Source organism: Bos indicus, chromosome 8 (assembly GCF_029378745.1).
Source record: "Bos indicus isolate NIAB-ARS_2022 breed Sahiwal x Tharparkar chromosome 8, NIAB-ARS_B.indTharparkar_mat_pri_1.0, whole genome shotgun sequence".
Taxonomy (NCBI): Eukaryota; Metazoa; Chordata; class Mammalia; order Artiodactyla; family Bovidae; genus Bos; species Bos indicus.
In genome coordinates, this window is record NC_091767.1 from 9,335,200 (window position 1) to 9,349,121 (window position 13,922).

Consider the following 13,922-nt stretch of genomic DNA (forward strand, 5'->3'; position numbering starts at 1 on the left):
AGGAAACAATGGCTAGGGCTTTTAATTGTCCATCTTAACGTTAGCCAGATAAGTAGAGATTGATAAGCTTCCTCTATGAATCTTGTCAATGTCTGAATTTTTAGTCAGGTCAGCTTTATTCCCGACGTGAAAAAGACTGACAGTGGGGGAGGGGCAACAAAGAGAAACGAATGATCGTCACACAGATTGTTGTTTGGTTGCTGGTACTGCCAGCTTAAGTCCAGAAAGGAAACAATATCATTATGTACTATGGCCGTATTAGAATAAACTCTTTGTGATGTAACACAGCCGTTACAGAGTGGATTGGAGAGGGATCTTATTAAAACAGATTCCAGATGTTGCAAATTGTGAGAGTTTCAGAAACTTAAATCTTTAAAATTAATAGAGTCAATGAGATCTGGACGTCATGTTTGATTTTGGTAGTTGATGGCAGTAATTGATTTGTAACTCATCGTTCTGGTATAGCTTGTTTTACACATAACACAGTACTGTCTGGCTTATTTTTGGACTCAAAATTTATTTTTGTCATGGTCAGAAGTTTTAATAAAAATTTCCAAATTTATATAAAGTCGTCACTGAGTTTCTTCTTATTGTGGCAGTCTAAGATTAGGACTATAATTCAGTTTAATTTTATGGTGTACTTTATTATTAAAAAGAAAAGTGAGCATAAGCCGCTAACCCAGGCCAGTAAAAAGAAAGGGGTGAGTGGCTTATTCATAGAAATAGTTCTATCCAAAATATATAATCAAATCATTTGCTATTTCCCGAGCCACCCTCTTTCTAAATAACGTATCTGCGTATGTTGCTTCACCTGGGCTGTTAACATCTTAGTGACTAGACCGCATTTGGGGAACAGTAATTGTGTGCAAGATTCATCAATGGTCACTGAAAAAAGCTACAGTGGGAAAACTAGTAATGTTACAGTGGAAAGGTGGATACACGTGTAACATGATCAGAGCTACCATCATCAGTAGTGAGATCTGGATATCATCATGTGCCTTCTGGCATTTTTAAAAAATTGAAATGTCGATTTACAGTATTTCAGGTGTACAGCCAAGTGATTCTTTTCCATTATGGGCTATTAACAAGATCCTGAATATAGTTCCCTGTACTGCGCAGTAGAACCTTGTTGTTTATTTTGTATACAGTAGTGTATATTTGTTGGAGAAGGGAGTGGCAACCCACTCCAGTATTCTTGCACAGAGGACTCTGGCGGGCTGTAGTCTATAGGGTCGCGTAGAGTTGGACACAACTGAGGCGATTTAGCAGTGTTTATTTGTTAATCCCAGATTTCCTATTTGTACACCCCTCTTCACTTTTGGTGACCACAGTTTGTTATCTGTGCCTGTGAGTCTATTTCTGTTTTGGAAATACACTCATTTGTGTCATTTTCAAGACTCCACATATAAGTGACACCACATGATGTTTGTCTTTCTCCTTCTGACTTAGTTCACTTAGTGTGAGAGTCTCCAGGTCCACCATGTTGCCGCACGTGGCGTTATTTAATTCTCTTTTATGGCTGAGTAATATCCCACTGTATATATGTACCTCATCTTCTTTATCCATTCATCTGTTGATGGACATTTAGGTTGCTTCCATATGTTGGCTATTGGAAATAGTGCTGCTGGGAACATGGGGTGCATGTATCTTTTCAGATTAGAGTTTTTCTCGTGTCTGGTTATATGCCCAGGAGTGGGATTGCTGGATCATATTTTAGTTTTTTAAGGAACCTCCATACTGTCCTCCATAGTGATGGCCTTCTGTAATTGATGTACTTAGAAGGGCTTCTGTGGTGCCTGCCACAATGCCTAACCTGAATTTAGTCTGGAGGAAGCATTAGACAGACCTGTAGTGAGCACATTCTACAGAATAACTGCCTGGTACCCTTCAGGTGTCAGGGTTATGAGAGACACACCGCCCCCAGTTGGAGGAGGCATGGCAACTCCATGAATGTGTGATCCTGAACCAGAAAAAGGACATCAATGAGGGCAGTTGGGAAGAAATTCATATGAGGTGTGCTCTAGATTATTTCATAAATCTTGTGTTGATGGTTAATTACCTGGTTTTGATCACTGTAACTGCAGTTTTAATAAGACGTTATCATTTGGGGGATAGGGTGAAGGGTACACAGGAGTTCTTTGTAGTATTTTTGGAACTTTTTGTAAGTGAATTTAACAACAACAAAAACTCAGAAATTCAGACTCTCATCCTTCTACTTTATGCCATCTCTTTGGTCAAGGGACTGGTTTTCTTTGCTTCCTAAATCTCTAGTGTGATCTAGATAGCTGAGGTTTCTAAATAAGGGATTTTGAGGTAGTGAGGCATTGCCTTATCGGATTGCAGCTACAAGTTGAAAGGTTTTGTTTAATTAATTAATTTACTTATTTATTTTTGTACAGAGCTGTAATTACATCTTTGGGTTTCCAGTGACTCCAGGTTATTTGAGCATTGCTGTTGTAGCCACCAGGAGCCATAGCTGGAAACTTAGCTCTGTAATTAATTTACTGGTTTGTTTCTCTTTTTATTATTATGTTCTGGATTCAGGTTAGTCCCACAAATTCTTCTGCTGTGTGTCATATATTGTTGAATTTCGTATTTGTCAATTGTCTTTTAGGAAGAGCTGGTTTTTGTATAAAAATATTTTACCTAAAATGGAAATATCACGCTGAACATCTTATTTTTCCTCCCAGCAAAGATGGTCTGGAGTTTTTATAAATATAATGAATAAGTAAACTTACACCGGCATAAGCACCACACGGTGGCCTTTTATTGGGTAATAATTGGGATGGAGGAAATTAATACATTGGGAAATGTTTCTGTTACCGGGAGCAGTTGTTAATGTATGACTCACAGATTCTTAAGTCTAGGAGAAACTTGACGAGGTGTTTTGACCAGTGTGGCGGAAGAAGAAAACATGGACTTGGGAATCGGAAGACCTACTTTCGAATCCCAGATCTGTCACTGATTATTATTGTGACTTGGACAGGGCATTTAACTCTTCGGAGCCTTCAGTTTCTCATCTGTAAAACTGGAATGATAATAGCACCTTTCAAAGTTACTGTGAAGATTCAGCAAAGTAGCTTGCAGCATATTGGGTTGGCCCCAAAGTTCCTTTGGGTTTTCCCAAAGGAACTTTTGGGCCAAGCCAATACCTGACCTCACACAGGCATCTCATATATGCTGGTTCTGTTCTTACCTTCAACTGGGTTTATAACTGGGCCTTCTGAAATTGATGAGATTCTGCTTTGTTTATAAAGACCTACAAAAAGGTGGTAGCATATGTCAGTCACCTCTGCTGGTGTTTCCCAAGTCTTTTTGTTGGGAAGTTTCCCTAATATCTCCTATCCCAGAGAAATTATTATGTGCTAGTCACATTGGCTGTTACTCCAAAATCTGTTAGACAGGGGTTGCTCATTTGCTGCTTTCCTTGGCGTTTTAGTGTTCAGACCTGAAATCTTTCCATACAAATGAATATTAAATTTAAAAGGAAATCTTATACAACAAAGGCACAAGATGTCCAGACAATTGAAAGAAAGCGTTTCCGTGCACCATTTTCTTTCAAGTTGCAGGTCTGACTTGGCTTTTTGATTCTCTGAAAGACCAGTGGTTCCTGTGGTTGTGGAGTGAACATCATTGTTTTTATGAGTTAACATGGAAATGTTTAGGGCTGAAGGGGCATGTCTGTACCTTATCCTCAGGGGGGTGTGTGTGTGTGTGTGTGTCTGTACCTTACCCTCAGGGGTATGTGTGTGTGTGTGATGTACCTTACCCTCAGGGGTGTGTGTGTGTATCTCTGCACAGAGTGGGGAGAAGGACAAGGAGAACGACATGGCAGCTGTGACTGTGTTAGCAGTTGGTGAGCTTAGTGAGGGGAGCTCTTTGTGCCTTTCTTACAGCTTTTCTCTAAGTTTGTTGTTGTGTAGTCTGTAAGTTGTGTCCAACTCTTTTGTGATCGCATGGACTGCAGCCCACCAGGCTTCTCTGTCCATGGGATTTCCCAGGCAAGAATACTGGAGCGGGTTGCCATTCCCTTCTCCAGGGGATCATCCGCACCCAGGGATGGAACCTGAGTCTCCTGCATCTTCCACGTTGGCAGCTGGGTTCTTTACCACTGAGTCACCAGGGAAGCCCTTCTCTGAGTTTAACTATCTCAAAATTATACTGGATTAAGTTATATTCTTATTCTCTGAGGAGATGTAAGCCAGAGGCATTTTCAGAGGAAGGGAGGTTGAAGGCACCTGAGTCAGCATAGAGAAATAAGTAGTAAGTGAGTAATTCAGTTAGTAGTCGCTCACTGGCAAAAAATTAGTTCCTTTAACCTGTTTTTCCTTAGAACAGAACTTTTTTTGTAGAAGGTCCTCTAGAGAGAGAGTAAGCTGCTGCTTTATCAGAGCAAAGGAAACTACTTGGAAGTGGAATCAGATGCTAAGAAGTAAAGAATATTTTTATATTTACAAGTCATAGACAAGGATAAGCAAAATGTAGAAGGCAGAAATATTAGGACTTTAAAAATTATCTAGTGCTCAAACAATCTTTCTTCTACCTGAAAGATACAAGTTAGTTCTCTATAATTAGCATTCTATCTTACTAGTTAGTAGACATTAATTATCCTTTATTTCAAGTTGCTGTTTGATTTCAAAGTTAATATTTTGTGTTCTTAATAAATATCAAATAAATATTTATTATCATTTTACCCTTCAAAATGCATCTTCTAACTAACAAATATTTTTACACTCTTTTCTTTCATGTCAATGATGACACCTCTTTTGGGAACTCAGAAGCCAACCAAAGGTAAGAGATTTGGTTCATTACGGGATGCTTGTTCGAGTTGTATGTGTGTATTTTTTTGTACTGGTATTTTCTTCTGAAAAATAAAAATATTCTCGGTCACTTTTAAAATGAAAAAAATAACGCAAGCCGTCAGCCTGTTCATAAATCCAAAGCCATTTATTGGCTTAAGAAGGACTGGAGGTTTATGGAAAAGCTGTTTTTGTACTTTGACCAACTCTGGCCAGTCTCCTGGCAACTACAACACAGATTCCTTTTGTGCCCTGCTGGTCACCACAGATTGGCTGGGAACTTCTCGTTCCAAACTGCGGTCAGAACCAGTACTAGGCAGACTCATCCATGGTGCTCCTGGGACAGCGGGGGACACACTCTCAGGCCAACAGAAACCTGCCCTGGCCCACAGCTTCCTCCGGGAAACGTGCTTTCATCCTAGCTTTGAGCCCAGATTCTCAAGAAACTTCGGTTCCCGTGTCTCTTAGGAATGCAGTTGTGCCAGAGTAGGGACAAGGACTGTGTTTTTGTATTGATCATTCTTGGGAACTTTCCAGGAAATTTATATTTTTATCTACCTTCTTGGAGTTTTGTTTTAGAATCTGTGGTGGAACAGTGATTCCATTCAATATTATTGTTGCTGAAGTATGTATAGACTTGGCTATTGGGACTCTGAATGAGTAAAAAAAGTCTAATATGGCACTGACTTCTTTATACATAACAGAACTAATTTTATCAGTTTTAGCTTTTGTGTGAAAAGATGGCTGGCTTATCTTTGTTTTCTTTTTTTTTCTGATGGAGCAGAGGCTGGATATTGCAGTAATGATGTGAAGAAACATTACGTGACTGTTTTAAAAATATTCATGTTTTATTTAATTCAACTCTGTCTTACCGTTTAGAGAAAATGTGTTGATGTCAAAGATGTGGAAGGGCCAATACTACATTCTTAACAGTGGTTCCCTCTAAGGAGAAATATGTTTGGTGAATGGGAGACCTTTATTCTTTATGCTTCTGTGTTATTTGCCTTGCTATAATGAATGTGTGTTTCTTCTCTGTTACTTGAAAAGAAATTTTTAAAAAAAAATAAGGAAAAAAATGTTTGTTTAGGGGGAAAAAGGGGAGCTTGTCTGCTTTAGGAAATCCATGGCTGGAAGATACCTGTAATAATTTACAAAACAGCTGAAAGTTAAAGAGGACCTTTCAGTGTTGTTAGTAAACAAGACCTTAACATTCCTAGTTCCCGCCTTTGTACCAGGCTCTGGCGTCTTCCTGTTACTGAGGAGAAGAGCTCAGTAACAGTAACTCTGTGATGAAGGGCCTGGTGTGAAGCAGCGTGGGTCCTAAGTCACTCAGTTGTGTCTGACTCTTTGTGACCATATGGACTGTAGCCCTCCAGGCTCCTCTGTCCATGGAATTCTCCAGGCAAGAATGCTGGAGTGGGTTGCCATGCTCTCCTCCAGGGGATCTTCCCAACCCGGGCCTTGAACCCATGGTTCTGAAGTCTCCTGCAGGCGGGTTCTTTACCACCAGTGCCACCTGGGAAGCCCAGGTGGGGAGCAGACATGGGCTCCAAGGCTGAGTTCAGCTGCCAGCTCCCCACACCTGTTAGCCACTTCTTTGTATCCTAGGGGCTCCTGTAGAATATTAGCTGTTGCCATTACTTCTCTACTGGAATTGAGAAAAAGAATTGTTAAAGAAATCCCTAAATTTAAAAAAGAAAAGAAAAACCTGTAGTAATAGGGAGAAGAGAGCAATGTAGAGTCTGATCTTTGAGGAGTGCACTCGGATGGTTCAAGTGTGAGCTAAGCTTATAAGCAAGCAAAGACTTGGGATGGTCTCTACTTAACATTGGTAAGAGCAGAATCAAAAAAAGTGATAAGACATGAGAGCTGAAAGCTGCAGCAGAAGAAAATATGAGCTTCACATTGTATTTAATCTCACCCTGCTGACAGGTGTACTTTGAAAAGCAATTCCCACCGGAAATTTTGATCCACAGTCCTTTAGGACCATCTTCCTTCTTTCTTTCCTCTCCCTATTGTTGTTCAGTCGCTAAATCATCTCTGTCTCTGTGACCCCATGGACTGCAGCATGCCAGGCTTCTCTGTCCTCTGCTGTCTCCCAGAGTTGCTCGACATGAGTCGATTGAATGAGTGATGCCATCCGACCATCTCATCCTCTGTTGCCCACCTCTCCTCCTGCCCTCAGTCTCTCTGAGCATGAAGGTCTTTTCCAATGAGGCAGCTCTTCACTTCAGGTGGCCAAAGTACTGGAGCTTCAGCTTCAGCATCAGTCCTTCCAATGAATAAGTCAGGGTTGATTTCCTTTAGGAATGACAGGTTTATTGCCTTGCAGTCCAAGGGACTCTCAAGAATCTTCTCCAGCACCACAGTTCAAAAGCATCAATTCTTCAGTGCTCATTTTTCTTTATGGTCCAACTCTCACATCCACACATGACTACTGGAAAAACCATAGCTTTGACTAGACGGACCTTTGTTGGCAAAGTGATGTCTCTGCTAAGTTTGTCATAGCTTTTCTTCCAAGGAGGAAGCATCTTTTAATTTTATGGCTGCAATCACCATCTGCAGTGATTTGGGAGCCCAAGAAAATAAAAACTGTCACTGTTTCCACTTTTTCCCCATCTTTTTGCCATGAGGTCATGGGATCGGATGCCATGATCTTAGTTTTTTTGAATGTTGAGTTTTTAAGCCAGCTTTTTCACTCTCCTCTCTCACCCTTATCAAGAAACTCTTCAGTTCCTCTTCATTTTCTGCCAGTGGGGTGGTATCATCTATATATCTGAGCTTGTTGATATTTCTCCTGGCAATCTTGATCCTACTTGTGTTTGATCCAGCCTGGCATTTTGCATGATGTACTCTACATGTAAGTTAAATTAGCAGAGTGAGAATATACAGCTTTGATGTACTCCTCTCCCTGTTGGGGAATTGCTGACATAGTGAGCCTTGACTGCTGATAGACACATGGTTAGCTCTGGGGAAATGTTGAGGATTAGTAATGTACGACATAGTGCTGAGGCTGGGTGGTAGTTGCTGGTCTCCACGCCTCCCACCTCTCTGGGGGTGTTGTCAGATACTGAACTTCCGTAACCCTTTTTATCCTTGCTTCGGCATAACTGTCCCACCCCAGGGAACAAATGCCTGGTGTCACTGTTTTGCACAGATGTGGGTGTTCTGATCCTTCCTTGCGCTAAAGGTATTTCTAGCCAGTCATCTAGTTGGTTGCCCCCAGGCCGCAACCACTCATCTGACTCCCCTGGCATCCTCCCGGAGCTGCTCTCAGCTTTGCAGCCATCTCCTCCAGCAGCTATTTGCCCTGTGCTCTCCCCATGGTCCCCACCCAACTCTACCTGCCATCCGTCTCATTGCAGCTGTGTTTCAGGGTTTCTCAATTTCTGGTCCACATATCGGCGAGCAATCTGACTTTCAAAAACTCGCTCTCCTTGCCTCCTTTCTTTCCCTTTTTGGCTCTTTACCTCACTCCCGCCATCATTTTGAATTAATTTCAGGTGGAGGTGAATATAGGCATGCATACTTCATTTACCAACCTAATCTAATTTCCTTATTTAAAAAACTTAACTCTTAGGTTTAGGGTCCAGACAGCCTTGTGAGTTCACATAGAAACATTCTTGTGCCAACTCCAAACTCAGATCAGGGACAGATAACATATTTAAAATATTGAAAATCATGTCCTTGTATTCAGAAACAACATATGTCACTTCGAGGGCTTGCAGAAGGCTGGGACTGAATTAGTGTGTTTACTGGGCCTTGAGATCAGACCCAGGTCCTCTGAGGTGCAGCCCTTGCAGACTAGAGGGGACCCTGATGTGTGGTTGAGGACCTGAGAAGTTCATCCATGTGAAAACTGATTTGGGTAAGGCTTCATCATGAAAGAAGGCTTAAAAAAGGCTTTTGGCCACCAGATCAGATCAGATCAGTCGCTCATTCGTGTTCGACTCTGCGACCCCATGAATCGCAGCACACCAGGCCTCCCTGTCCATCACCAACTCCCAGAGTTCACTCAACCTCACGTCCATTGAGTCAGTGATGCCATCCAGCCATCTCATCCTCTGTCGTCCCCTTCTCCCCCTGCCCCCAATCCCTCCCAGCATCAGAGTCTTTTCCAATGAGTCAACTCTTCGCATGAGGTGGCCAAAGTACTGGAGTTTCAGCTTTAGCATCATTCTTTCCTAAGAAATCCCAGGGCTGATCTCCTTCAGAATGGACTGGTTGGATCTCCTTGCAGTCCAAGGGACTCTCAAGAGTCTTCTCCAACACCACAGTGCAAAAGCATCAATTCTTCGGCGCTCAGCCTTCTTCACAGTCCAACTCTCACATCCATACATGACCACAGGAAAAACCATAGCCTTGACTAGACAAACCTTTGTTGGCAAAGTAATGTCTCTGCTTTTGAATATGCTGTCTAGGTTGGTCATAACTTTCCTTCCAAGGAGTAAGTGTCTTTTAATTTCATGGCTGCAGTCACCATCTGCAGTGATTTTGGAGTCCCAAAAAATAAAGTCTGTCACTGTTTCCACTGTTTCCCCATCTATTTCCCATGAAGTGGTGGGACCAGATGCCATGATCTTCGTTTCTGAATGTTGAGCTTTAAGCCAACTTTTTCACTCTCCACTTGCACTTTCATCAAGAGGCTTTTTAGTTTCTCTTCACTTTCTGCCATAAGGGTGGTGTCATCTGCATATCTGAGGTTATTGATATTTCTCCCGGCAATCTTGATTCCAGCTTGTGTTTCTTCCAGTCCAGCATTTCTAATGATGTACTCTGCATATAATTTAAATAAACAGGGTGACAATATACAGCCTTGACCACCACTGAGCTAACTGGGCTTCCCTGGTGGTTCAGATGGTAAAGAATCTGTCTTCAATGCAAAAGACCTGGGTTCCATCTCTGAATTGGAAAGATCCCCTGGAGAAGGGAATGGCAACCCACGGCAGTATTCCTCCCTGGAGAATTCCATGGACAGAGGAGCCTGACGGGCTACAGTCCATGGGGTCACAGAGTTGGACATGACTGGCCATGCACACATATGCATACTGAGCCAATTTCTGTATAAATAGGAGGGAATAGAGACACTGGGCTTTGAAAAGACCCAGACCTGGGCTTCAGTAGCTAGGAGTGGCAGTGTAAAGGTGGCCAAAGGAAGGGGAAACAAACAGGCAATCACGTAAACCATAAAACAAGCTCCCAATTCAGATGTGCTAGCAAACTAACCTATAAAGCCAAGAGGAAAACTGTCATCAGGAAGTGAGGCAGCACACTCAAAGTGGAAGGGTTTGAAGGGCAAACTGAAATGAATTGAAAAGTAATTACCCTTAAAACTTTTTAAAGAGTAAATTATTGAACATGAACTCCAAAAAATTTTAATTATAATCAGTGAAAAATCCTTAAAAGATGGCTTTAAAGAAGAGCATATTTTAGAAAGTAAGAAGCATAAGAGGTCAAGGCAAAGCGTTTGTGGTGCCTCACAAAGTAGCGTCATACATTACCAGTGTTTCCATCGTATGGTCTTCCTACCTTTTGTGTGTGTCGATTATTGTACACAAGAGGGATCGTGGTCCAGACTTTTCATGTGCTGTGTTAGTTGCTCAGTCGTGCTTCACTCTTGGTGACCCCGAGGACTGTAACCCTGCAGGCTCCTCTGTCCATGGGATTTTCCAGGCAAGAATACTGGAGTTGGTTACCATGCCCTCCTCCAGGAGAACTTCCCAACTCAGGGATCAAACCCAGGTCTCCTGCATCCCAAGTGGATTCTTTACTGTCTGAGCCACCAGGGAAGCCCCTCCTCTATGTTCTTAAAGCTACATAGTATGTTGACTATGGGAGTGTTATAGTTTATTTAAAGAATCTGCATTTTCAGTGTGCTGTGATAATCATCTTTACATTTTTTTTTGTTTTCTCTGAAGAGTAGTAAGACTGTAGAGAATACATAAAAACATAAGAAAACAAAGGTATCGGTAATCTTCCCACACAGCAATGAACTTCATGTATGTAACTGTGTGATTAATAGCCGTCACAGTGTACATATTGCTTTGTAGCCTCCCCCTTTTCACATCACATTGTACAGAGTTTTCATGTGAATTCAAGGTCTATATTATGTACAGGGTGCTTTGTCTTTGTAAGACTGTCCTGTAAATAACTAACCTCCATTGTAAGACAGGGAGTTGTTTTTATTTCAGTATTATGAACCATGTTATCAGAGTTAGACCATTGTTATAACATCATGAGTATGTTACAGTTTTCTTAAAAAATATTTACTTTTAATTGATGGGTTTACAGTATGGGTTTACTTCCTGTCACATGTCAATATGAATTAACCATAGGTGCACATATGTCCCCTCCCTCTTGAATCTCCCTCAGCCTCCCGCCCATTCCCACCCCTCTAGGTTGTTAGAGAGCCCCAGTGTGAGTTCCCTGAGTCATGCAGCACATTCCCATTGGCTACATTTTGTTTTTAACCCATACTTCATTATTTTTATTTTCAACAGGTATTTGCATATGATCACTGTTTCTGGTCTATGGATGAATCTGTCAGAGACAAGTATGCAGGTAAGAGTCCAGCATCCTGTTAACTACTGATAATATAGACAGGTATTTTAACATGTTTTCTATACAGTTTCATAGTAATATAATTTTAGCAACTATACAGCGACTTTCCTCCGGTCTTTGCTATTAGAGTGTTTACCTTAATTGGGAAATGGGAGATTAACAGTGCACTGTTGGTGATGTAAGATGATGAAGTTAGATGAACAGGGTTCACAGTCAAGGTTTTCTTAAACGAATGCCGGGCCTCACATGGGACCATAGCATGCAATAGCCACGTCACTTCCCGTAGATGTTGGTGATGTGGTCAAGAGAGGCAGCTTGGTGAAATGAAAGAACTCTAGCCAAGAAGGAAAGGAAACCCTGAGTTTAATCCAAGCTCCGGTCCTGATTGTCTCTTTGAATAAATCTCTTAGGCTTTCAGTGTTCCTATTTCCTCTTTAGTGGAGAGGAATATGCCATATTCTCTCCAAATTTGTTCTGGGATTCTGTTCTTTTATTCTCCTCAGTGATGACTGTCTCAGGCCCCTTTTCACTACAAGTTTAAAACTATAGTGACTGCCAAATTTAATTAAAAAAAAAATCTAAACAAGACTACAGTGGCAGCCTTATATTTTCTTTATTCCTGATTGCTTGTGACACCTGTTTTCTAAGAAGTCTTTTAAATATTGAATGTCTATTGACCTTTATCGTGAGAAACAGTTCATTCTACAGCTGTTTCAAAAAATTGAGGTTAATTTGGGCTGGCTGGGCCCTTTGATGACTTTAAGGATTGCTTCAGGGAATTCCCTGGTACGGCAGTGGTTAGGATTCCATACTTTCACTGTTGAAGGCCTTGATTTGATTGCGGATCACCATGATCCCACACGGAGAAGGCAATGGCACCCCACTCCAGTACTCTTGCCTGGAAAATCCCATGGATGGAGGAGCCTGGTAGCTGCAGCCCATGGGGTCGCTAAGAGTCGGACATGACTGAGCGACTTCACTTTCACTTTTCACTTTCATGCATTGGAGAAGGAAATGGCAACCCACTCCAGTGTTCTTGCCTGGAGAATCCCAGGGACGGCGGAGCCTGGCGGGCTGCCGTCTCTGGGGTCGCACAGAGTCGGACATGACTGAAGCGACTTAGCAGCAGCAGCATGATCCCACAAGCCATGCTGCATGGCCTGGGAAAAAACAAGGATTGCGTCAGTATCGGAATTGTGGTGATGCACTAACCTGGTAAATTAATTAGGAAATGAGGCATAATGGAATGCTATTTATAGCATGCAAAATATAACAAACATAACAGCATCCAGTTCTTCCGTATTATTTTCAAGACTCAAAGAAGTTAAATAATTTGTCAAGGTCACTTGATTATTGACACATTTAATTTAGCCTGTGAAGACGATCTGACCATACTCTCTATGTTCATGATTGAAAGCTACAAAAAACATCCCAGACCTTCCTCCCTCTCCCAGCTGATCTGTAATTAAACATTATCATTGAGGGAAAAGGAGAGGGAATTTGATACATACCATTGTTTTGAACTTCAGCGCACACTCAGTAGAAGCATTGGCTGAGTGGTCCATAGTTGAATTCAGGTCCACCCAGGTCCCAAGCACATATATCAGATTCTTTATAAAATAGAAGTTCATTGGTCTATTTTTTGGGCCAGTGTTTATTCAAGTTTATATCATCAGGAACTTTTCGCTCATTTTCTGTCATATGCTAACTACAAATGACCTGCTTCCAAAGAAACATTCATCAAGTTTAAAAATCTTGTTTGGTAGATAAACAAGCTGAAAAAAAAAGAGGCGTTTTTGAGGGTTTTGTTTGTTTTTAATTGTTCATATGTGGTTTTGGCTTAAAACATGTGTTTTCTCTGTGTTTTTCTCTTTCAGGTCAAGATGATGTTTTCAAGTGCCTTGGTGAGAATATCCTGCAGAACGCGTTTGACGGCTACAATGCGTGTGTCTTTGCCTATGGACAGACTGGTAATTGTTACATAATCTATGGTTTTTTTAAGCTTTAACGATCCTAACAAAGAAAATACCAGAAAGAATACCTGTCGCTAGCATCTTAGCAGTTACGGTTGATACAGGAGCGCTTGCCTTCTGTGCCTTTGTGGCCAACAAGAAAGGAAGGGGACAGTTAGGGAGTTTGGGAGGGACATATACACACTGCTGTATTTAAAATGAATAACCAGCAGGAACCTCCTGTGTGCACAGGAGACTCTGCTCAACGATATGTGGCAGCCTGGATGGGAGAGGAGTTTGGGGAAGAATGGATACACGTGTATGTATGGCTGAGTCCCTTTGCTGTTCCCCTGAAACCTTCAGCATTGTTAACAGGCCATATACCTCAATACAAAAGAAAAAAATTTTTTTAATTAAAATAACAAAGTGAAGGAGTCATTTTTATCTGAAGAAGGAAATGGCAACCCACTCCAGTATTCCTGCCTGGAGAATCCCTTGGACAGAGGAGCCCGGTGGGCTGCAGTTCATTGTGTCGCAGAGTTGGACACGACTGAGCGACGCACACACAGGATTTTATCAGGATTTATCATATAGCTTGTCCAGTTGAAAA

At 41.6% G+C, this 13,922-nt stretch overlaps 1 protein-coding gene across 2 annotated transcripts in view; it reads left to right on the top strand.

Annotated features, from left to right (window-relative positions):
• The window catches only part of KIF13B (kinesin family member 13B), a 209,989-nt gene that overhangs the window by 69,733 nt on the left and 126,334 nt on the right, over positions 1 to 13,922 (top strand). For both annotated transcript variants that reach the window (XM_019965813.2, XM_019965815.2), the window contains exons 3-5: positions 4,779 to 4,791; positions 11,300 to 11,360; positions 13,238 to 13,330. In XM_019965813.2, coding sequence (XP_019821372.2) covers positions 4,779 to 4,791; positions 11,300 to 11,360; positions 13,238 to 13,330 — 167 coding nt within the window. The remainder of the gene's footprint in view (positions 1 to 4,778; positions 4,792 to 11,299; positions 11,361 to 13,237; positions 13,331 to 13,922) is intronic.